The sequence below is a fragment of the Puntigrus tetrazona genome, chromosome 23 (genome assembly GCF_018831695.1).
Source record: "Puntigrus tetrazona isolate hp1 chromosome 23, ASM1883169v1, whole genome shotgun sequence".
In the NCBI taxonomy this organism is placed as follows: Eukaryota; Metazoa; Chordata; class Actinopteri; order Cypriniformes; family Cyprinidae; genus Puntigrus; species Puntigrus tetrazona.
In genome coordinates, this window is record NC_056721.1 from 6134439 (window position 1) to 6159245 (window position 24807).

The 24807-nt window shown below is 36.5% G+C and overlaps 1 protein-coding gene across 12 annotated transcripts in view; it reads right to left on the bottom strand.

Moving 5' to 3' along the window:
- Positions 1 to 2122: 2122 nt before the first annotated feature.
- chl1a (cell adhesion molecule L1-like a) overlaps positions 2123 to 24807 on the bottom strand; it is a 46599-nt gene continuing 23914 nt past the window's right edge. For 5 of the 12 annotated variants that reach the window (XM_043225234.1, XM_043225232.1, XM_043225233.1 and 2 more), the window contains 25 exons: positions 24223 to 24249; positions 23759 to 23858; positions 23471 to 23652; positions 22785 to 22919; positions 21508 to 21648; positions 20901 to 21012; positions 19377 to 19543; positions 19140 to 19299; positions 17588 to 17712; positions 17083 to 17184; positions 16601 to 16798; positions 16228 to 16298; positions 15602 to 15824; positions 13653 to 13768; positions 13223 to 13427; positions 12729 to 12851; positions 11709 to 11882; positions 11144 to 11209; positions 10869 to 10907; positions 10071 to 10136; positions 9718 to 9825; positions 8426 to 8584; positions 6760 to 6885; positions 5894 to 5966; positions 2123 to 3204 (listed from right to left, as the gene is read on the bottom strand). In XM_043225234.1, coding sequence (XP_043081169.1) covers positions 3003 to 3204; positions 5894 to 5966; positions 6760 to 6885; positions 8426 to 8584; positions 9718 to 9825; positions 10071 to 10136; positions 10869 to 10907; positions 11144 to 11209; positions 11709 to 11882; positions 12729 to 12851; positions 13223 to 13427; positions 13653 to 13768; positions 15602 to 15824; positions 16228 to 16298; positions 16601 to 16798; positions 17083 to 17184; positions 17588 to 17712; positions 19140 to 19299; positions 19377 to 19543; positions 20901 to 21012; positions 21508 to 21648; positions 22785 to 22919; positions 23471 to 23652; positions 23759 to 23858; positions 24223 to 24249 — 3200 coding nt within the window. In that variant the 3' untranslated portion in view covers positions 2123 to 3002. The remainder of the gene's footprint in view (positions 3205 to 5893; positions 5967 to 6759; positions 6886 to 8425; positions 8585 to 9717; positions 9826 to 10070; positions 10137 to 10868; positions 10908 to 11143; positions 11210 to 11708; positions 11883 to 12728; positions 12852 to 13222; positions 13428 to 13652; positions 13769 to 15601; positions 15825 to 16227; positions 16299 to 16600; positions 16799 to 17082; positions 17185 to 17587; positions 17713 to 19139; positions 19300 to 19376; positions 19544 to 20900; positions 21013 to 21507; positions 21649 to 22784; positions 22920 to 23470; positions 23653 to 23758; positions 23859 to 24222; positions 24250 to 24807) is intronic. The other 7 variants (XM_043225237.1, XM_043225239.1, XM_043225238.1 and 4 more) reach the window with 7 other exon arrangements.

The window sequence follows — 24807 nt, forward strand, 5'->3', positions numbered from 1 at the left end:
TTGTTTAGGTTTTTTTTGTTTTTTTTTGACCCCCCCCTGTGAAGATTTCTATTCACGCATTATTACAAAAGTACACCAATATGTATATCGATATACTGTACGCAAAAGAATGTTGAATGGCCAAACAATCATTAAGCCAGTTTACGGTCCACTTCACTCTACGCCTTGGCCAGTGTGTTTTATATGTAGTACTCTTGATCTGCTGACCCTCTTATACATGTTTTTTTTTTTTCTTCTCCCCAGTCAAGTGGGACATGTTCAGACCCGTCAGTATGTGCTTTAACCCTTGTGCCCTCACAACCACTGCTTGTGTGTGTTTTAACTGGTGCGCAGCTGTATTGTGGAAACGTCAAAGGTCATAAGGCCCTCTCCATAAGAATGTGTGTCAGCTTATTACTAAGAAAAAACCTTTATCCAAAACGGTTTACCTGGATTCGATGCATACTTTCTAGTTGTGCTGGAATCACTAACATGTTATAAATGGTAAATGAGAAAAATTACAAAATGGGTGTATAAATTTATGTAAAAATCATTTTATTGTCCTTTCGTGTTTCTGTGGAGAACACTGAAATCATTAAGTTCACAAAATGCAAGTAACAAAATGTGTCGTGATAGTCAACCTTTCATTGTTTTTGTGCATGACAAATATAGCAAGGTCTGAAGATACGAGGGTGAACATTTTGCACAGAATATTCTATAACAAAACCTCCTGAGTCTTTAGGAAAAGCAATGTTGCAGGCAGAATGAAATGGAAAATAAAAATGAAAAAAGGAAAACTTACAAAAAAAATATTATCTACAGATACGTTATATACAGTGAAAGCACAGAAGAGCATTTAAAAAATAAAACATTTTCTACAGTGGAATTTCTCAACTAAAGCTTTCTAAAAATAGATAAAAGAACTTGCAAAAAATAAAAAGCACGTCATATATCAGCAGAAGGGCTGTCTTTCTCTCAGTAATAATAAATATGTTAGCGGAATTTCAAGTTGGATTGACAGTGCACTGGATTGCGGCCCGGGCATAAAATATTATTAGGAACATGGATTTTGGAGGCAAAACAGAATTGGAAAATGTGGAAGATTTGCTGAAGTGTACTGAAGGACTTCATCATACTCGAGTCTTATAGATTCAAGAAGCTAATAAGGCAATCTCAGTACGTTATTGATGACATAATCCCTCTTATGGCAGTAGCTCGCATGCACTAAAATGCAAAAATATGTTTTAGCGCAAGTAGAAAATTACGGGATCTAACCATTCAGTGTTGACCTTTCTCGCCGATTCCTTTCCCATGGCGGCACGAATGTCAGTTTTAATCAAATATGTGGTTAAACAGAAATATGTTTTTGTAGATATATTGAAGAGTCAGAACATAATTGTTTTGTTTCATTGTGTCAGTATCTTGCTGAGAGGCGTGCAGAGAGGTTACGTGATTGCCCACACAAGCGAACATGTAACCGAAAATTGCGCTGTCAAGATATCAGTTTTGTGACAGGGCCATGAATTATTTATTTTTCTACAGCAGGAATGGTGAAAACGTTACCTAATCCAACTGCAACCGTGCAATCCGCATTAATTCTAAGGTGCACAAACCTGATTGTTTTGTTATTGGGCAAATAATGTTACATAAAAGCAAAAATGATGTTAAATCATTTGCTCATCCAACAATGCATATTCTGTCTTCATTTCCTCGCCTTAAAGCAAAGTGTATGGCTTACTGTTCTCTTGTCATTTATATAAAAACCGCTGTGATGCGTTTTGTCGTGATATATTTGAATATACGCAAACGTGAACGAGATTTGAGAGCTGCAGCATATAATCAGTAAGCAATGGCTTAAATTTCATGTTGTATGGAAGACTTTGAATACCCTTGTGAAAAATGAAATGTCTACTTTATATCTTAAAACTGATTTTTTTTTTTTTTTTTTTTTAAGAAATTTTGATCTTTGAATCTTTTAAGAAAGATTTAAGAAATTTTATTTCAAGGTGTCTTTGTTACATGTTAATGACAAAAATTATGCATAATTATTCAGTGCTTACCTAAATATATAATTACACTGTAAAAAGGACACCTTAAAATAAAGTGTAAGTAAAAAAAAATCTAATTGTAATAAAAGGCCACACAGAGAACACAACTTTTTAAAAATGTGCACTTTTGTAAAGCTTTTAAATTTTAGTTTTACTGTAAAGTTTTTTAAATTACTATTTTAATAACTTTTTGTGATACTTTAAAGAAATACATATTTTGATAAGATGACTTACCCATTGATGCGTGTGTATATTCACATGTAGTTTGAATTTTTACTGCAGTGCGTTAATGTTTGTTTTAAATGTATTTAATTTATCATTACAAATACATTGCAATAGACTTTGACACAAGTAGAAAAAAAATGTATACATTATATTTTAGTTTACCATGAATGAAAAGTACACTTTAACCATATTTCAAAGGAAACAGAATTATGAAAATACATATAAACACGTACAAGGTAAGTGGGTCAGAAATTATTTAAATGTATATTAAATATATATTATTTAATATAAATTTAAACTTAAAACACATCTTATTTAATTGCAAAGAGTGTCCATTATAAACCATTGCAGTCAGTTTGCACGTAAGTACTCTTTTAAACTGTATTTTTCTATAGTAAGTACTTTAAAGTATGCTAAAGTGTACTTCTTTTCACAAGGGTATAGATATATTTATTTTTGACCTTTTTTGGAACTATGCAAAGCCGTATATTTGAATTGTAAAAAAAAGAAAAAGAGCAGCATGAACATTCTACTAAACGCCTTGAAGTCAATCGAAACAGTACAGCGAGTAAATGATGGCATAATGTTTTATGTTGACCGGAACTATCACCCTTCATATTAATACTGTAAAGAAGTGGCCATTCACTCAAAAGCAAACTCTTAAAAAAAAACATAGGCACATTCATGGCACATCTCACAAACAAACTTCTCGTTCTCTTTGTAAAAACAGTTCCTAAGGTTGAACCAGCATTAAGTCGTCACCGGAGCCTGTCCGTTCACCTCCCTGGACACCCTGCGCTTGTACCCCGAGTACTCGCCGATGAACGAGCCGTCTTCGTTGAACTCGCAGTCCTCGTCCTCCGACATCACAGAGCTGTCCTCGCTGCTATCATCCGCTTTGATGTCTGGGAACAATTGCTGGCTGCTCTTCAGCGGCTTCTCATCATTGTCACTGTCAAACAGCAAGAAAAATGAGTCACATTCAGCTCTGAGTGACTGGGATGATGATACTAGTCGAGGCTGGCAGACAGAGGGGGTGAAGACGGGTGCAAGGGAAGGATGCAATCACTGCTTTCTGCTAATTACTAATTGCAAAGACTTCAAGGCCTGATGGCAATTCTCAAAACTAGACAGAGAGAGAAAATTGCAGAGCGCCGGTCATGCCAGCCAATGAGAGGACCGACTTAAGAGACGCTTTGTGTGCCTGTAGACAAACAGCCTGTCAGGATACTTTAGTCCCTAAGGAATGATGGGACAAACCGAAATTAGCTGCCAATTTGAGAGCGGGCACAGAGCCAGCAAGCAGGTGTCTGTAAGGAGACAGGGGGTCACCTCGTAAGCTCCCAATTACTAGGAGACGCCACAACATCTCGAATAGCGGTAAAATAAACCCAGACAGGACATTTATTAGCATAAACTGACATCTGTCCTCTTTTAATTTTGGAAATAATAGTCCTGCTGACCACAGGAGAACGGCTGACATTGCGTCTTCTCTCCATATTTAGAGTTAACAGCGTATAGAAGTGGTGTTAAATATCTCTTATGCTCATCAAGGCTGCATTTATTTGATCAAAAATAATAGTAATAGTAATACTGTGAAATATTACTACGGTTTAAAAAAACATTTTATGAAACATTTCTTATTACTTTTATTATTAATGTTGAAAACCTGTTTCATATTTTTGTAAAAACCATGATACAGTCACAGTATTATTCAAATGTTTGGGGTCATGTTTGTTTGTTTGTTTGTTTGTTTGTTTGTTTGTTTGTTTTTTAAACGAATGCTTGTATTCAGCAAGGATGCATTGATCAAAAGTGACAGTAAATGAGTCATTCCATAAAATTAGTGCATATTCCACTTCCAAACAAACCAAAAATAAATAAGTAAATAAATAAAAATAAATAAAAATGTGTGTGTATATAATAATAATAATAATAATAATAATAATAATAATAATAATAATAATGCTGACAATTCAGCTTTATCATCACAGGAATAAATAACATTTTAAAAATAATTTCAATAAAAAACCCCATTTTATTTATGTGTATGTGTGTTTCAGTAATTGATCGACAGACTAATCTCAACTTCTTTCCTCAGTTTAGTTCTCAGTCTTTGTAAAATCCTTTATCAGTCATCCTGTAATATCTCTAGTATCTTAGCATCCCAGAATTCAATGCACTATATCATATTACAGCTCATCAAATGAATATCACCAATGGTGTAACACGATAAACCCGCTCTTCTATTCCCTTAAGTGTAATAAATCAGTAGCCTCCTTGTGTAAGCCAGAGTAAAGCAGTTTTGAAAGCCTCTGAGGCTACCGTCATTCTCCACAGCTGGTACGGGACGCACTTCCCTATCTGGTTTCTTCAGTTAGCAGATGTTTGAGTGTCTGGTGCTATAACTCCCCAAACAAGGGTAGCGTACAGATCAGACTCCGAGCCTCTGCTGAAGCTGCATTTCTTTCCTGAGGGAGGAATAAAACGGGCATCTCTGTGTCTAAGTGTAATGAGATGGAAACACATTTATGGATTCGTGCTACTCCGTTTTCAAGTATACAAGTTAACTGCACACAAGCCTCTGGTCTGTTTTCCTCACAGGTTTTTAATGTGCTGCTTGTCACTTTGCACCTAGTTGTAAAAATTTTTTGGGGGGGATTATTTGATGAATAAAAGATCAAAAGAACAAAATATTTATTTTAAACTTTTTTTTTTTCTCTCTCTTTTTTTTCCTAATAAAGCATGTCTTGTCACTTTGATCAATTTAATGTGTCCTTGCTAAATCAAGGTATTCATTTTCTTTATATATATTATACTGTATGTGTGTGTCTTTATTTATATACTGTATATATTATACAGTACACAGGTATGTGACCCTGGACCACAAAACATTTTCCTAAATTGAAATATATACATTATCTGAAAGCTGAATAAGCTTTCCATTGACGTATGGTTTGTTAGGATAGGAGGAGATTGCAAAAAATCTAAATACTAAAAGTAAATCACATTTAAAAGTGAAGTTCTACCAATTCCTAATCAAAAATATTCCTAATGGTAGGAAATTTACTAAATGTTCATGGAACATGATCTTTACTTAATATCCTAATGACTTTTGGCATAAAAGAGAAATGTAGTATTTTGATCCATACAATGCATTTTTGGCCATTGTCCAGGGTCACATATTATATAAATAAAAACAGCTTACTATTTTGCATGTGATTAATTAGTATCATTTTAACATTGTAAAAACAACAAAAAAAACATGTACATATTAACTAGAAAGTTTCCCCTAGACCTGGAATACATTTTATGTTTACTTTTTTTTGAAAATTGCCAGATATTTTAAGGTATTTCTATGACAGAGGAACTCAAAATTTGTACTACTGGCTAAACACAGTATAACAACTATCAACCGCTACGCTAAAAATCTGACTTTTGTGCTAAACAAAGCTGCGGTTCACTACCTGTGTGGTGGCTAGTGAGCACAGAGCAATGCTTTCCATGCGGCTCCCATTAAATGGCGTACATGTAGGGTTTATTTGCAGGAGATAAAGACATTAATAAATGATTTTACAGGAACTCAGTGAGATGAAGAACTTGTGTCACCATCTGTAGCAGAACTAGTGTGGCTCTCTGACCTGTACTCACAGGGAGATTCTTCACCCATGCGGTGAGCTTCAGGATCAGCGGGAGTGTTCTCTTTTTCCTTCACTGCAAAGAAAAAAGTATAATGTGTTATTTATCATAAAATATTATTATACTATTTTGGGAGATTTTACTACAGTAAAAATTATGGTGTTCAAGCAGAATGTTTGTTGATTTTGAAATTTCTTGCCTTGATATCATGCAAAAAATGATATTTTGTTATTCCTAGGAGATAATGTTATCCACTTGTTTTGCAATTGCTGAGCAAACATTCAATACATCATATTCTCCAAATTTGGGAGAATATTTTCTATTTTGCTTTGTGGAAGCACATCAAGGACACTGACTGCCTTTTAGATAAACTACAGTGTGCTGAGCTTGAACGCAAGACATGGCCTTACTGGAGAATTCTTTTCAGCTTGGTAAGTTATAAATAACCTACATGTAAAGTATAGCTAACAGCCACATTGATGTAAGAACAAAGTGTTTCAAATGGTCTAGTAATGCCTTAGGCTTTATTCCATAAGCTCCGTAAGAGTTCTTATGCATTTTAATGCATGCAAGTGTCTGTTGCAATAATCCAGTCAGGACATAATTTGTTCTTGAATCCATTAAAAGCATTTCATATTGGCTAAATATACGCGTGAAGAACAAAGAGAGACCGGTAGGAGCCAATAAAGCTCACTGATCTCAGGTTATCCGTCTGACACTGCTAGTAATGAGGCTGTGGGTTGGTTTGACAGAGCCTGACAACACAAAGCTAACAAAAGAGCTAAGCTAAGGGGTATACGCTGTGACTACAGAGAACTGAGAACTTGGACAGAGGTCTGAGTGACCTCTGGAGCTGTTCGTGTCTTACCTGCATACTTGCCGCCTTTGTTCTTGAACACAAAACAGCCGATGAGGACAAGCAGAGTTAGTAATGCCACCGCGCACATCACCCCCACAAACCACTCCTGGGATGCCACGAGCTGTTTACTAGACACTGCAAGGACAAAGGAGAGTTTTTGCAAAAATGTCATTCATGCTGAAAATACTGGAAAATGCAACAGTCTTTGTGGGTTAGAAGAGCATATTTCAAACGGTTTCTGTGACAAATTCATATCGTGAACACAGAGACTACTTAAATGGATCATAAACACTTGTTAATTACTTTAGTTTACTCCTCTGTAACACAAATCGTTCACTTCTGAACGCTTGATGAATTGAACGCATTTGCCACCAATTCTCTGCATAAATGGCCCTTCTGTCTCAGAGGCTGTGGGTTTGCCGACAAAACCAGGAACCCGTTTGCAAATAAATTTCAGTCGCTTGCCCGTTGGAAGCATATGCAGAGGTGTAGGTGCTACATCTAGCAGTCATACATAATTCAGTGGCATTATCATTAGTTATTCTGGTGTTTATGAATAACTTTATCTGCACTGCGTCCTCTGTATTACCTCGCACTGAATAGATGGGCCAAGCTTCTGTCAAACCCAGAGTAGGAATGGTAGCAGCGTAGATGTTGGCCGTTACGTCTAAAGGTCTGTCTGTCTGATATCAGGAAGTTGCAGGTAACGAGTTGTTTTACAATCTTTAAAGACCTTAAAGTCTTCGGGTCATTTATTGTAGAGTTTTGAAAGGTACAGTTTGCTTATAGATTAAGCTATGTGCGCTGAACTAATTCCTCATGTTTTATTGCCAGTGTATTATTACAGATACAGTAGTAGACGGATGCAATATTAAAGGGCTAGTTCAGCCAAAAATGAAAATTCTGTCATTAATTACTCACCCTTGTGTCGTTCCAAACCTGTAAAACCATTGTTCATCTTCTGAACACAAATTAAGATATTTATATAAATCAGCGCTTTCTGACCCTGACCAGAAAGAAACGCAACTACCACGTTCAAGCTAGAAAGGACAACATCAAAATAGTCCATGGGACATCAGTGCAATGTTTTAAAGCTATAAGAATACTTTTTGTGTCTAAAGAATACAGAAATAATGACTTTTTTCCCAACAGTTTCTCCTCTCTCGTGTCAGTTGCAGCGTTCTGATAGAACTTGGATGCGCTGCATCTTACGGTCTTTCTGGGTGTTGGGTCAGAATGCTCTTGGATTTCATCAAAAATATCTTCATTCATGTTCTGGAGATGAACAAAGGTTTTACAGATTTGGAACGACGTGAGGGTGAGATATTAATGACAAACTTTTCATCTCCGTTGAGCGATCCTTTTAACATTTTATATGGGTTCCTAAAAAATATAGTTTTTATTACCATGGTGTACTGTTGTGACTATTTCTTGAAGTAAAATTCTGGCAACCACAGCTGCTGTTTTTCTCCCACAGCGTTATTTTTTGTAAAGCACAGTCTACAAACCTGTAATTGTGACGTAAAATATAAAAAAACTGCTTGCTCAATGGAATGAGAGACCTTTTTTTTATACAGCCTGGTGCTAATGCACCCACAGAAAGACTATCACGTACTATACCATGTCAGTGATACCTCTAATGCTGTTCTACAGGCTAAATTCTCTAACTTCTCACCTTTCCTGGTCTTGAAAACCTCTTCAAAAATGCTAGGGACATCAACCCTGTGTGAAGCCTGCAGCCGGACTGTGTACACAGTTCCTGGGCTGAGCCCTTCAACGAGGTGGAAACCTTTAGATGTATTTAAAGCCTCTGAAAGCTGCCAGATACCATCACCTGAAGGAATAACCGCATAACCAGATAGAGTTAGCCCACAACCCAGCAGAAAGAGGTGATATCGATGATAGTGAAAAGTGACACTTTGAAACGTTAGAAAAGTTGACCGTGTAAGATTGATAGAAGGGCTGCAAATAAAGAGTAGAGAAATGAATTTCATTATCAGCTGGTCTAGATTTTGGGCCGTTTTGTGAGTTTTGGCGGGTTTTAGATAGAATGTTACTGTAATTTGATCATTTTAATGCGTTCATTTGCTAGGAATGAGTAATTAAATGTCACCCTCATCGTTTAACTTTAAATTCTTCATGTATGCACAAGCGTGTATTGTCAGTCAAACAGAGCGTAATAGAGGAAGAACGAGTAATTACATATGTAAATGCAAGCAGCAATTACGGGGCTAAGCACTCCAGCGGCATGTTCCATGGATGTTCAAGGATCTTCATAGAACCAGTGAAGAATAAAGAACCTTTTATTTTCAGATTGGCTGTTTTTATTCATGAGTAAAAAGTATGTTTTTATTCATGAGTCAAACCGCAGATTTTGAAACCGCTAAGTGAACTCTTTTGGTTCTCGAACAGCAAATTGTTAGCTATTAAGTGTACATGGGTGCTTTACTCATATTTTGAATTATGCAATTCATTGTATTTGTAGTTTTAAACTCAACAAAATAGATAAATAAATGATTAGTAATTTGCTACATATTTTTCCCTTACATTTGTATGCTCATTTAACTACAATTAAAACAACCTTAAATATTTACAGAAAACAGAAAAATATGGAATTACTGATTTTTTCTTTAAAAAAAAAAAAAAAAAATATATATATATATATATATATATATATATATATATATATATATATATATATATATATATATATATATATATATATATATATATATATATATATTTATATATTTTTTTTTTTTTTTTTTTTTTTAATTTTTCAGGTTTTCAGTTTTAAATTATAAGAAATCATCAGATTAATTTAGTTCGATTATTAATCAGATTAAAATAGTTTTGGTTAGTTGCAGCCCTTTCCAAACTACACTACAAATATGTCTACAATTTAAAATAAAATAATGCTGCAAACACTGGATCCTGACAGACGAGTTCGAAGAGTAAGATCCTTACTATGATTCATTATGGCAACATAGAGTTGTGAATCAGAACATTCTCCTCTGGTTCTCCAACTGATTCTTACATGGGTGTCGGTTACAAAAGTGGATATGTTGAGCACAACTGAGAGAAGAAAAAACAGAACAAAAGACAGAAAAAAACTTGAAAGGTTAGTTCCTGCAAAGCAATACAAGTCCACCCATAACCACAGGAATGTGTCACAGAAATAATAGAAATCTGAATGAAAACTCAAAACTGTTTACTCTAGGGTAGTTGGAAAATTAGCCTATTTTCAAAACAACTGGTGTGTTCCTTTTTAAGTAGGGAGTTATGAAGATGATTGTTTAGGTACATGAATTAATGAATACCTAAGGTAGGAAAGGTGGTATTGACTGGAGTGTCTGTGTTAGATGAAGTGAAAGAGAAAGGTTGCCCTGTAAGAGAGAGAGAGAGAGAGATCACACCACATTCATTTCCCTGTAGAATCGACTGCAGCAGTGCAAAATGTCCCTGCCCACACTGTCCAGTAAAAAATATTTTTGCATATCATGACATCGTTAATTATAGTGTCATGGACAGCAGAAGAAAAAAAATCAATGTTAAATGCAAATACTAAAATGCAGCTAATCATTGGTGGGACAGCAAAATAAATGGGCCTAACAAGATAAAAGTACTGTCAAAGCTTCTTTTTTTTGTACTATGGGTATACAGCTGGTCTTTACAAAATGAACAATGTTGAATGATGTGTTCCTGTCAGCAGTGAGACTGGTTTTGTCAACCCTGATAAAGACAGCATGTATTTGCTGTCTTTAGCAGGGGTTCAGGGACAGTACTTCTGCCTCACAGAGGAGCTCTTAAAAGACAAAAGCAAATGCCAACAGCAACCAAGCTGAAGTAAACTTGAACCAGCTGTCACTGTGTGGATTTCTGATGGAAGATTATCTCCTTCACTGATTCTAGAGTTATGCTGGGCCTTTATGTGACTACAATTAGTGCTACAATTACTGACACTATTACTAAGATGACTAATGTTAAGATGTTAAATCTTTCCCATGCCATGATGAGTTTTATGTAACTAGTAACATCGACTGGAGTTATTTTAGACACTAGTAATAGGTTAATATACTAATTTATATACAAAATGCTACAAATCTGCTGGTACATACTCAACTCAGAAGATGTCACCTCGGATGTTGACAGATCATCTTAAAAAGACAGTAGAGACGTAAAAATAAAAGAAATGTAATAATAATACGATAAATCACATAAGGTTTTAAGTCCATAAATTGACACATTTGACCGATAAATTAGCTTTAAATTGCATTTATCTGACTGTGATGAGAGAAGGCATTTGAAATGCCTCAAAATATTACATTATCGAAATAGAAAGTACTACTACGACAGCTGCAAAATGCTATAAAGTACAGTACGTGATACATACAGCTCTCTGTTGAAGTTTCAGTTGTGACTGTAGAAACTTCAGGAAATGAATGTTCGGGCATTGTAGCTAGTTCATGAGAAACATAAGTTGGGTGATAAGAAGACAAGAGGATCAGTTTAAACAAACCCATGGAAAAAGAGAATGTGAGCATAACGGAAAGAAACAGGCAATTTGTAAGAAAACTGTGGCCTAGAGGATGCAAAATCAGTTATCCAGTAAGTAAAAACACATCACTAGGCAATTGTTTTTACTAAGGCACCTCATTGATCGCTCAATGTATTGGTCATTACACCCTTTTGTTCATCAGATCACTGTGAGTTTTGCATTTTAGCAATAATCTAATCATTCTCCTTTGTGCAACAAGATCTTGCCAACAGCAACCCAGAGTTCTGTAACTGCTGCTTAATCACTTTCGAACACCTTGCGGCTGTGCTAATTAGAACACAACTAACTTTGCTTGTATCAGATGTTTGTGTCTCAGCATGGGCACTTCAATTCAGATTCTGATACCAGATCCATTATAGCTCTTGGGACTCTGCTTATAGTTGCTGCCGGGCACACTTACACGCTTCAGAGACGGTGCCTCCTTCCTCGCTGATGGTTGACCCGCAGCCCATCTGCGTGCACGCGCTCAGGTAGAACTTATACCAGTTGTCCTCCTGCAGATCACGCAAGACCCACTGTGTTGTATCTGGTGCACTGATGTTCACAGATTTCAGCTCACCCAGAGTTTCATTAACTACAAGAACAACAAGAAACTTATTAAAAGATTCAAAACATCCGATAGTGCAGGGTCAGAAGTTTTTAAAGAAAGTAATACTTTTATACAGCAAGGATGCATTAAGTTATTAAAAAATGGCATTATTTAATTTCTATTTCAAAGAAACGCATAGTTCAGTCAAGAAATTCTTCTGACTAGGTGACTGGCACAAAGGCGATCTCTATATTCTGCCAACTCAAACTTTTATATATATCCATCCAGCGCGGTGATAATTTTCTTTAGCCTTCCTCCTCCCCAGCACCACTTGTCTAGACATTTCATGGGATTCTTCCAACTTTACGTAATAAAAAATTATGCATATCTAGTAAAAGCATTTTATCCGTTAAATGCTGTTAATTTGAGATTCAATCATTACTTGAAACAATGTTCTTCAAACTTTATGCTCATCAAGGAAATAATAATAAAAAAAAAACATTGTACTACATTTCCAATTTTAAGCAGCACAACCTTTTTTCACCTGTGATATAATTAGAAATTAGCATATTAGGATGATTTCTAAAGCATAATGCGACACTGAAGTAATGATGCTGAAAATTCAGGTTTGCCATCACAGAAAAAAGTAGTTTTAAATTGTAGTATTATTTCACATTATTACACAATATATCTGAATTTGACTGCAGTTTTATATGTAAATGCAACCTTGTCGAACATACAATTCTAAAAATAAAAACATCTACAAAAACATAATGTTATTAACCCCAAACTTGAAGTATATACACAAGAATATAGTACAGTTAAACAGTGATTATATAAAATTCACTGAGACAGGTGATGTAACATGAGATAAAACTGTGAAAGCCATACCTGTCTGATATTGCAGCAAGTATCCTGTGAGAAAGCCATTGGTTTCATGCGGAGGCGCCCAGACCAGCGTGATGGAGTCTTTTTGAAAGTTTGTGGCTCTCAGGATGGGAGGTTGCTCAGGAACTGTTGGAAAATATCAAGCGCTATTGGTATGTATGTACCTTAAATATATAAATATAATATATATATATATATATATATATATATATATATATATATATATATATATATATATATATATATATATATAACTGTTGAGTCATTTATTTCAGTGAAAATTTTATTTAATAACCACCTACAATTTAATTCAATTGCATAGTGTTTCAATTAAGCCGATGTCATTCTTTTCACAAATGATGTATTGTATCGTATTATGTTTAGCAGCACATTTGGGTGAACAACAAACTGTAAAATTCAACTGAATCTACACAAGAACTTAGCAAATGCCCAAACCACTGAATTTCAAAACGTGTCTACTGTCAAAGCATTCTTGCCTCCCTGTGGAGTTGCGAAAGAGAAGGGACTGCTGCTGGGCCCATTCCCTTTCCGGTTAAAGACGTTGACAGTCAGGCTATATTCAGAGAATGGCTTCAGTCCCGGCACCATGGTGTGACTCCTGTATCCAGGGATGGTGAGAGACTGTCTCTCTGAGGGAATTCTCTTAGAGGTCAACAGACTTCGAGTTTGCCACCAGTGCACCTGAGAGCAAGAGACGGAAGAAAGAGAAAGAGGGTGTTGATGAGAAGATATATATATTTTTATGGAAAAGAAACCAAGAATGAAAATAGAGGCAGGGAGAGAAAAAAGGCTATATGAAAACACACGGTGCAGTCTATTAAATGCAACAGATTGTTTGTTGCTGAATGACTATCAGCTTTTGTCCAGCACCACAGGAGCTCTGAACCGGAGGGGCTGGGAACTCACAGTGTATCCTCCAAGATGGCCCCTCAGTTTGCTTTGGGGCACCGGTGACCAGCTGACCTTCAGCAGCGTAGAGTTCAACACCTCCACAAATAAGTCTTCGGGAGCCACCAAGGGCACTGGAGAAGGCAACAGAACGCAGATCTGTTTAAAGCTAAAGTTTCTCAACTGATGCAAGAGGGTAACAGCTCACAAATTCATACATACACAACAATTTCCTCTAGCAACTAGAGCAACCGAGGGGAAAAAAACGGACCGTAATTAGATGAGACACTGACTGTTTCCAGGAAAAGATACATGCTAACACAAAGCTATCTACAGAGACGTGGGTACATGGGAAAGGCTTTTTCAGGGATGCAAACTCATTGGGTGTTTAAAAAGAAATTACACTGCTAATTAATGTGCGCCTTCATTTACTTGCTTTTAAAGAATAAAGAGCTTTCGTTTTAACAAAAAATCACAGAGAGAACTGTTTTGTTGGTTTGTAACTAGGCCTGTCGCAATAATCAATATATGGCTTATGTATGTACATGACCTCAATAATTTTTGGTGATGCGATATATTGGCCATTATATTTACATTAAAAAAGAACATAAATATTACATATAACATAATTATTAGATCTGACTGCTAAAATGGGATTGTGTTTTTCAGTAACAGTGTGCACCCTTACTTTTCAGAGAAACAAAAGGAAAAATCTCCATAAAAGTTCTTTTGTGCATTTGTCTTTTTTCTACTTGTATGAAAATGTGTATTTACTATTTATTCAAGTTTTTTTAAAGTATCTAATATTTTGATACTTTTAAAAAAACAAGATATGATCTAAATATTTTAAGAATGAAATGTTTTGTTGTTAATTGAAAGTGTGTAGGCCTTCTTGCATTATTATGCTATTATATTATAATCATAATTTAGTGGCATAAATGGTAATAATTCAATGGCTTAAAATGACGATATTAATGACAGTAAAATATATATCTCACAGCAAAAAGTTGTTATCGTGACCAGGGCTATTTATAACAGATTTATAAATCATTTTAATTACAAATTAAAGACGTGTTCCATTTTAAAAATGCATGCTATAAGCCACAAATTCATTCACTTGCATAGATGTTCATGTTGGGCAGCATTTTACTTTTTTTAGACACAGGAGCTACAATAGGCTTTTTTTGCTTTTATTTTTTTGACAACTCAAAAATAGTGGTTCTAATATCAACCCAATTCTAAAACCTTTTCAGATTTACATGAATCACACAACGAACTGAAAAGGGGCAAAAATTGTACCGCTGCTTGATTTTGGTACCCTCAAGGGGACACTGCTGTACCAACTTTACCCATAAAGGCTGCATAGTAGTCTTTTAAAGAAATATGCGCCCTTTAAGGGCAAAATGTACCCTTTATGGGTAAAGGTGCAGAGGTATCCTTTTGAGGGTATTGCTTCAGGGAAAAACTGTTGTACCCCATAAAGGTACAGTTTTTGCACATTTTTTCTGAGAGTATTTTGGATTCAAAACAGCAATTATCACTGAAAAGTGTCAGGTTTGCATCCCTGCTTTTGCAGCAACTGCACGAAAACTGTCAAGATCTACCTACAGCCAAAGCAACCATGTTTCTGTGTATCTACAGTGATGCAGTAATATCAGGGACAAAAGCAGCCCAACCTGTTGCATCATCCTCAAGACAATGCCAAATGTTGACTAGATACAAGGGCATGAGATGGGAAAATATGAAAATGAAATAAAACAAAAGATAATCACATAAGTGCTTGGCAAAGAATGTGTCTGATCCCTAAAAGCACAATGTAAAAGCTCAGCAGAAATGGCTGATCCCAGTAAAGAGTGGATTAGACCACTCTCCCAACTAATCTTCTAATCTTAAGTGTTTATTTTTGGCTAATCGTGGCAGTGTCACACACGACTGAGATGAATGCATTAACATGCTGTTTGACTCACGGTCTTCTCCTGAATAACCAGTCACCACTCTGGGCTCTGGTGCCCACCCGTGACGGTTGAAGGCCTGGATCTTGACCTCGTAGGGGACGAATGTTGGGGTGTCTCGCACCACAAATGAGTGTCTTGTCACCATCTGTTCTTTCCAACTGTCCTCGACACCCAGGAGCCTGTAGCTCAGTTTGTATTCCAGATCGGGACCGTTGTGCTCCACAGGCAGGAGCGGCTGGTGATTAAAAGCAAAAGTGGGTCAGTGCACTGCAAACATTACTGAGCATTTGGAAAGAATGGAAGAGTTTGAGAGACATTTGCTGATGGGTTTGCGAAATCTGGCGTGGGAACCTAGTTTCTGGGGTGCCTCTCTTGGCTTTCTTTCAGACTTGCAATCTGAAGGAATTCAGAATCATAAATAGAGCATAACTTGGCTCGTGAAAGGAGATTTGCTCATATACTTGACTGCCAGTGCAAATTAAGCTGTTGCTGCTTTAAAACTACAAGACACCAGACTTCTTAGGTGCTCCAGGAGCATTTAGTTCTCAAGTCTCCTTGCATGAGAGTATTTGCTTCTAAACCATGCATATATGCATATGCATTAAGGCTGTTTGACAATGCTGTTTGCATTTTATTACCTCCCAGCTGATGTCCATCTGATGTGGCAGGTGACCCTCAATCTTAATGTTTTCTGGGTTCCTGTCGGGAGCTGTACAAATGTGAATATGAATTATTTAACATCTGTCTCAGTCAATAATACCATTGCCCTCTAACACTGCCAATGTGTATCACACATAATGACGAGAATGCAGTCATTGATAGTCTGAGGCAGCGCTCACTTAAAAGAGCATTAAAATTTATGGAGCTTTTATAGACATCTGTATAATTTTCTCAGGGTAAATCCCCACAAAGACACGCTTCAAACAAGTCCAAGGTGAACCAAGGACAGTCTAGTCGTCGGATGGTAACACGTTACGAAAGCAAGTCTTCGAGGATCACAGGTATCCCTACCACAGGGAGGTGTCTTATATCTTTCGGAGGGCATGCTGGGACTGCTTCCCCCAATAGCATTGACAGCGACGACTCTGAACTGGTAGTTAATGTGGCCGTAGAGCGTCACAGGGGCTGAAAACTGGCTGCCTGCGACTCGTAGAAGCTCCTTCCACTTCTCCGGCTCCCAATGGTTCTCTTCATACTGGATGATGAACTCTAGTCATAGGAACAGAGCGCAGCGGTCATTGAATATGCAGTGCGCACACTCTCAATACACTGTGGTTCGGCCCCAGTGGGAGCCCTCTTGAAAAATTGTAGGGCAATGTTTGAGTACGAGCAACGTCCATGAAACTGACTTCAGAGAAATCAGCTTAAAGCAAAAGAAAGCTTCAGAAGCACCGAAAATGGGTACCATTACATATAAAGGGAACGCTAATGAAGAGTTTTGCTTTTGTTCTGTAACCCTGACAGTACAGTACATTTTGAAGGAGGAGTTTTACCTGTTATGGGACTGTTATGATCACTGGCGGCCGCCCAGTGGAGCCTCACACTGCGACCTTTCAGGTCACTGAGTCTCAGCTGAACTGGTGGATCTGGGACATCTGTCACATTTAGGACACAAACAGTGTAAACAAGCTTTATCTCATGACTTTTTAAAGGAATAGTACCCCAAAACATTTTTAAGTTTGTAACCTTTTGTGTCATTTCAAACCTGTACTATATGAATTTTTTTCTTATTTTGAACATAAAAGAAGATATTTTAAGGAATGCTGGTAATCAAACATTTGATGGTCCCATTGATTTCCATAGTAGGGAAAGTAATACTATGGAAGCCAATAGGACCATCAGCTAGGACCATCAAAATATTTTCTTTTGTGTTCAACATGCTATTATTTGAATATCTTTCCAAGCAGGTCTATTATTGTGGTGTTAAAATAATATATAAACGTAAAGACACAGTCTAGTTGTTATTCGTTCTGGTTTCAAAAGGTCCTTCAATCGCACCTAACACAGTTATGTATGCAGAAGCAGTATCTTGGTCCAGTGATGTTCGAACAATGCAGGTGTAATTCCCTTGATCACTGTGGTTCACATTGACAATCTGGAGAACGCCATCATCTGTGAAATATCTGAAAATAACCCAAAAACAGTACAATATAAACAGTTTGTTTGTAGTTGATTGATAAAATGTTAAAATTAAAATTCATGAATGCATTGTTCATGTTGTTGTTCCAAGCCTTTAAATGTCTTTTCACAAAGTATTTTACATTTGTTTTATATCTTGAATCAAATAAGCTCTCCCAGGCATATTTATTGTAACTTCTATATTGTTGGCAGCAATAATCAATGGTAAACAAGGCATGACAAGTCCCTGACAAATAAGGATTAAGGGAAAAAAGGTAAAAAAAAATGTATTCTTTATCTTTTTATGTGGTTCTAAAAACCTGCATCAAAATGCGATCTAATCAAGTATTAATTGAAGTATAAATTATTGTAATATTTTCCTTACAACTTGAATGTGAGTGTACAATCATTATTTTCAATGTAATCACTTTTTTTCTAAATGTTATAAATGATTAATTAACAAATAATCAGTAGGTTCCATGTGAGTCGCACCCCATGGTTACAACCATTCAACATATTCAACAACCTGATCTAACTTTTTTTTTCAAATAACCTGATATTTTATTGACTGTGAATCAGAGATGAACTTCAAAGCAAAACTCGAAGCAATCAATTCCCAAATTTCCAGGCAGACCGGAAAAATAAAGTGGTTGAAGTTGCTATGCAGCCTTACAAAAATAGAAACCATGCATCCGTCGAATGAAGCCGCCATTTATAGTGCAGACAGCTCCATTGATTATAAAGGAAGTGATCTAGTTTGTCTCGGGACGGTATAGACACATTGTCACTGCGGCTCTGTAGCTTTTGTTATGTTTGAACTGCCAAATGAAAGCTGCGTTAAATGTTTTCATGACAATCAATGCGCATCTCTTTTATGTTCACTAAATGTTTGTCTCCAGTTTTTTTAATTAATGAGAAATGATTTGCGGTTCGACTGGAACTGATCTGAATCATGGCCTGCTAATTGGTGACCCGAGGTAGAGATGCAAACATAATTTGTCTGGAAGCTAATAACTAACGGTCACAACAACAAAACGCACTGCATTCACACAAAAGATCCTGTTGGCCATCATATTACAGCCAGTAGAAAAGAGGTTAAAGCTCCTGCTCATTTGCTGGAGTACCTTTTGATTTTCAAAAAGAGACATTTCACCCATAAGAGCTTGCTATTACTGATAAAAGCTTACAATTACATCTAGTTCGGCTCTGTTACACGACTACAAAGTGTAAGTACTTAATCCGTGATTCCAGCACTGATAAAACTATAAATAAAATGTCTGCACTTCAAAAATGTCATAGCTCGTGCTAATCCTTCCTGTTTTGACAGCATTTCTGAAACCAGGATTTACTTAAATGGCTTCAATGAATTCAAAGTTGAACCATTAAAGCCAATCCGCCTCATCCTACTGCTTAGGGAAAACAGGTCACCCACCCTTCAGAGAAGTTTGAGAGGATATTCATCCCGTCTTTCATCCACAGGATCTCCAGCTCTCTTCTGAGGGTGGGATCGCACTCCACCTGGCACTCCAGCTCCGCCATTGATCCTCTTTTAACCTTCATGTCTTGAGGAGGTTCAACAATCCTCGTTGAATCTATCAACAGAAGACCTTTGGTTTCAGTAATGATCGGGGAGCAGAAAACAGCTTTTTGATTAAGGAAGGTGGCTAACCTTTAATGAAAAGTTCAGTGGTGAGGCTCGCGGCGCCTTCTGAGTTTTTTGCCAAACATTTGTACTGGCCCATATCTTCCATCTCGACTTTGTGAATCTGCAGGGAGCCATTCTTCAGGAGAGAATATCTCTCTCCATCTAGAGAGCCCTCTGGGTCTTCTCTACTCCTGCAAAACAAACATTGAACCCTTCAGAGTTCTTCAGAAATAGAGGCCCATGGGAAGGGCCTTTACTGAAATGACTACAGATGCTCTGTTGATAAAACCGAATCCAATGTAGCCTTTTTTTTTCTGCCCCTCTTTTTTTTTTACCATGACTTTCAAAATTGACCAAAAGCTTTTGAAAGGAAACTTTTCAAAGAAGAAAAGAATATAAATATGAATGCAAAAGGAAGATCCCCTAGAGAGAACAAATATTTCAAAAAGCCTATAGATCTTACAGTGTCTTTTCTCAATGTTTTGTCCCTTCTCCTTCACTTAATTCACTTGACCCTAGTGGGTCTCTGTACTGCTGTTATCATTCACACATAATCGGGAGAATTACAGCGAAACTGTGCTAAACACCATGACAATCATTTACTTAGAATAAAATGAATAACATTTTAGAAATACATTTTAAGGATATTTAGCCACATTTACTAGACAGTGTTATAAACAAATTATGTGTGTTTGTTTAAATTGTGTTTTCTTTTTTGTTTTGTTTTGCAGTGAAGACCAATTTAGAACAAAACAAATATAAATTTCTGGTTGGGCTAATTGAAAAACTTATTATTAGCCTTGTAGGCAGTTATGTATAAATATTTGCATTTATTAAAAAATACTGATATAAATTTACATTAAATTAATTAATTTAAATATGGTTAGCTATGGAACAGGCAAAATTCAGTTTAGGTTTATGTAATTAGTTTACATATACATTTCTATTCATCAGTTGGCAACAATACATGTATAAACCTTGTTACTATGCATTTAAATCACTATCAGTTTATTTCAGTATTATATATATATATATATATATATATATATATATATATATATATATACTGGCAAATACCAAAATGTTTACGTTAGTTGAAACAATGTAATCCAAATAAATTGACATTTTATATGCAATTAAAACACAAATCTTTGATTGATTGATTGAAGGGATAATTAACACTCATATGCCGTGTCCTAACCATGACATCTCCGTTTGCACACTCTTTCACTGGGCCAAAGAGCACAAAACTACATTCAGTGTCTTGTGTTTTCATAACTTCTTCACCAGAAGGCATGCTTTTCACAGTTTGCATTTAATTTGTCTTATAATCTCCGATTCGTTTACAGTTAGTCTCTCCTCATCCTAGTTTAATGTTTAATATACACGAATACATTACTTCAGTCCAATGAGATTTCAGCGTGTACAAATAACAAACCGCAGACCAAAACTCAAATTAACAGAAAAGAGACACCTCGCTTGCGGCTTATCATGTTGCGTCTAGTTATGACACGGCGTTAAAATTGCAACGCTTGTTGCCAAACTCACCAGTTAATGGTGGCAGGTGGTGAACTAAAGACTTTGCAGTCCATAATCACACTCTTGCCTAACATGGTCGCGTACTCCAGATAATTCGGCGTCAGAATCAAAGGAGGATGATCTGAGGGAAAGCCAGACCATTAGTCAAAACATTCGTGCACACAGGCAAACATCAAACAGCCAGCGCAGCATATGGCTCACTTTCTGCGCTGTAGTTTGAAACCGAGGCACACTCCCAAAATCACAATTAAACTGTAAAAAAGCTATTAGCATATAAAAGAGCTCTCTTCTGCCAGCTACAAACAGAGAAAACAGTGACCGGAGTAGTTCACAGACACGCACTCGAGCGCACGTTTCATGTTTTTCTTCTACGTCAACGACGAAGCAACAGCTGCTTAACCCTTGAGCCAATGCATGTCAGCAAGAGCATCGTATCCTAATCAAAGGCAAGAAAACTTCAATGAGGACCACGAGCCGCTCTTCTGGCGCTATGATTAATTGATACATGTAAATTAGGTGGGCTGCGCATCGGTAGCGCTGACCTATTATTGCGCTCTGAACATCACAGTATGATATTCATCTTCTTCCAGTTTACACGGGTAAGTGAAGTACTCACTCATGACAAGCACGTTGGTGTTGACAAGCAGGGTCCCGTGCTTGTTGGAGGCCTCACATTGGTACACGGCTGTGTCTTTTTGCTCCGCTTTGAGGATGATTATTCTGTCGTCAAGCACTTTGTAATTGGTAGAAGGAAAATCTGGGGAGAAAACAAACCTGAATTGGCACACAAAGTGTTTAGGGGAGAATTTTGAAATGCCCGTTTTGAGTGGAAGCAGAAAACGGCTGAATTTCGTGCCTGTCTTTTTAAATGCAAATGAGCTGTTACTCCCCGCCCCCTTTTCCAGAAAAGAGCTGCTATTCTCATTCACACACAAGTTTACATGAAAAAAACAGTTACAAAAACAGACGGTTAATTATGTCTGTGCAGGTAAACTATATATAAATAAAAAAAATAAATCACAAGTTTATATAAGATCTGTTTGGAAGCAGCAATATAAGTTGGAGTAAATAAATCTATAAATCCTCTGCTTTCTTGTCTCTTCTGAGGCTCTGTTTTGCTCAAATTTTCGGCATAGCATTTGAACTGGCAAACCGTTGTCACTTGCAAAATCAAAATGACGGTGCCTTGGGTGAAAATGTACAGATTAAGGTGTGGTAATATTATAATGAGAGATCAGTCAAACTTGTTTTTTCAGAGGCTCGCTGAAAAAAGTAAACTAAAAATTACTGGGTTAATATTTTTTAAAACCAGGGCCCTGATTTTAAAATGTCAGTAATTATATCCCTGTGATGTAAAGCTGAATTTTCAGTATCATTACTAATCTTTCTAATATGATGATTTACTGCTCAAGAAACATTTAGATGAAATCTTTTGTACCGTCATAAATATATTACTGTCACTTTTAAACGGTTTAATGCATCACTGCTGAATTACCTTTTAAAAAGTAGGTTATAAATCTTACAGTTCACATGAAATCACAAAACTATTTTGAGCGGCAATTAATAATAACAGTGGAAATGTTCGACAGCCAACACTAGCAATGAAGTACCTATACGCGCAGAGTTTTAAACATATAAGCCTATATCGCTTATATCGTACTATTTAGAAGTTTTGTTTTTCACCTGCTGCTAAAATATATCACTTTAGCAGAGTTTGTAAATTGTGCATAAATACAGAAGTGGCTACATACTCGCTGCTGTTTTTAAAGTCTAACAGAAAGGAACAACAGAGTCTTCCCGCAGCCAGTAATTGCACATTTGGCAGTGGCTTCGAGCCGACAAATTCAGTCAAATGGGCATGATAAGGGTGGGAGTGGAAGGGCTTTAACACACCATCAAGAGGCTGGCCATTTCTCTTCCAGGTGATTGTGGGTTGTGGTTTTCCTCCAGCAGAACACTTGATGTGGATGTCAGATCCAATCTCTGCTAACTGACTCTTCACTGGCTCCTCCTGCCAGCTGGGCAGCTCTGAGACACACAACATATGAACTGAATATGGACTAAAGCAACTGCCTGTCTAGAGCAATACTGCCCTCCTGTGTTTATAAATGACATGACTTCCAATTTTGTATAAGGCATTGAGAATGCTAGTGAGATTTATGTATTATTTTATTGTTTGTGACCGTGAATACGAGTTGATGATATTGCGATTTGGCAATTCTCAAAGCAATTGAAAACACTTTACGGTCATTTCAGTTAATTAATGAATTAACTATAAAGTAATTATCTAAAAAAATGTCTATTTATCAAAAATGCAAATTATTTTATTCAGATTGTCAAATGAATATTTTGATTGTAATAATTATTAGAAAACGCTGAAATTATTTTAGCTAATTTTAACTATTTTAACTAAGATGAATTAATGCTTTACAATGCATTTCATTGTAGAACGTGTAAATAATGTTAACAAATGGAACCTAGAAGTGATATTATTCTCGTCAAACAGATTTACTCGCTAGAACAAACGGGAACCGTCCAATACCAAAATAAAATCCAGGCTTAAGTAAATGTTTGCATACCCTGTACAACAACTTGGAAATGATGCACAGCTTCACCAAGATCATTCTTGGCTTTGCACAAGTATTTCCCTTCATCCTGATCTGTGACGTCTGGTATAGTCAGAAGCTTTCCGTAGTTCTTGATTTGTGTACGCTCCGGTAAGTTGTCCCACATCTTGATCCATTCTACCGTCGGTGTGGGCCTGAGAAAAGACCACAATAAAGCGCTGTCACTAACTGTCAGTGGAAACGCTTGGCTGCCGCGTAGCGTTTATAAACCCAACACGGCTAACAGAGAAGTGAACTCACAGTCCTGCTGCGATACACTCCAGCTCCAGCTCTTCTCCTTTTTTTAGGTACGTCGTTGAATGACTCAAGGGCACCAAAATGCTCGGCTTCCTCTTCTGAACTGAATGGGGACAAATGATGGTAAATGGCCCCAGCATGGGTAAAAAATAGAAACACACTTTCATGTCTGAACAAGAATGGACTGAAGGCGGAAAAAAAAGAAAATCAGGATATATACTCAGAGAACAGTCCATAATAGCAGACAAAGTGACTGTAATTAGTTAAGTTAATAAGTTATTTCGTCACACACACACACACACACACACACACATATATATGACTCATAGTTTAAACTGAAGAAAATCTCACAGTCTGAACTCCATAAGAAGCTGACAAACCAAACAAGGCTTTGTCTTAATCTTCTTCATCTTAAACTCGTGAAAGATCACTCAAAAAGATACATTACTCTTTCATATGTGACTCACCACTCGTGATGCCATCATCCCCCTGGCCTGAATACGAAAAAAGAAAACGCATTTAAACCGCATATATACAGCACATGCATGTATGTGTATGCATTAATACATATATGTAGCTCAGATTTCAGCAAACTTTTAAACACACTTCCATTTAAAATGCTACTTTTAAGTAGTCCATTTTGACGTCATGTTGACTTTAAAGAGGATTGCGTTTAGAGATATTTATTAATTATTAGAAGGCTAAAATACAGCATGCTGGCATTACATCTATAAATGAAATCCACTTAAATGAATCCTCACTACAGCCATTTGATGCTTTTAGAAAGTAATCTAATGTGTTCACCAATGCATTTACACAATTACAAAATTACCTGTTAAACTATGCATACATTGTTTAGCCATTGTGCATGTCACAGTTTTTTCAGGATCATAAGGGCAACATTTTCTTGACGTTGCGTCAAGCTAAATATACTTTTAAAAACAATGTTGTTACATTTTACTGTGCTTTTGTCCAGCTGTTCATGAAAGCAAGAATGTGTCTTACATCACCCGAAACCAGCATAACAGGTCTTCATTCATATGGAGATTACT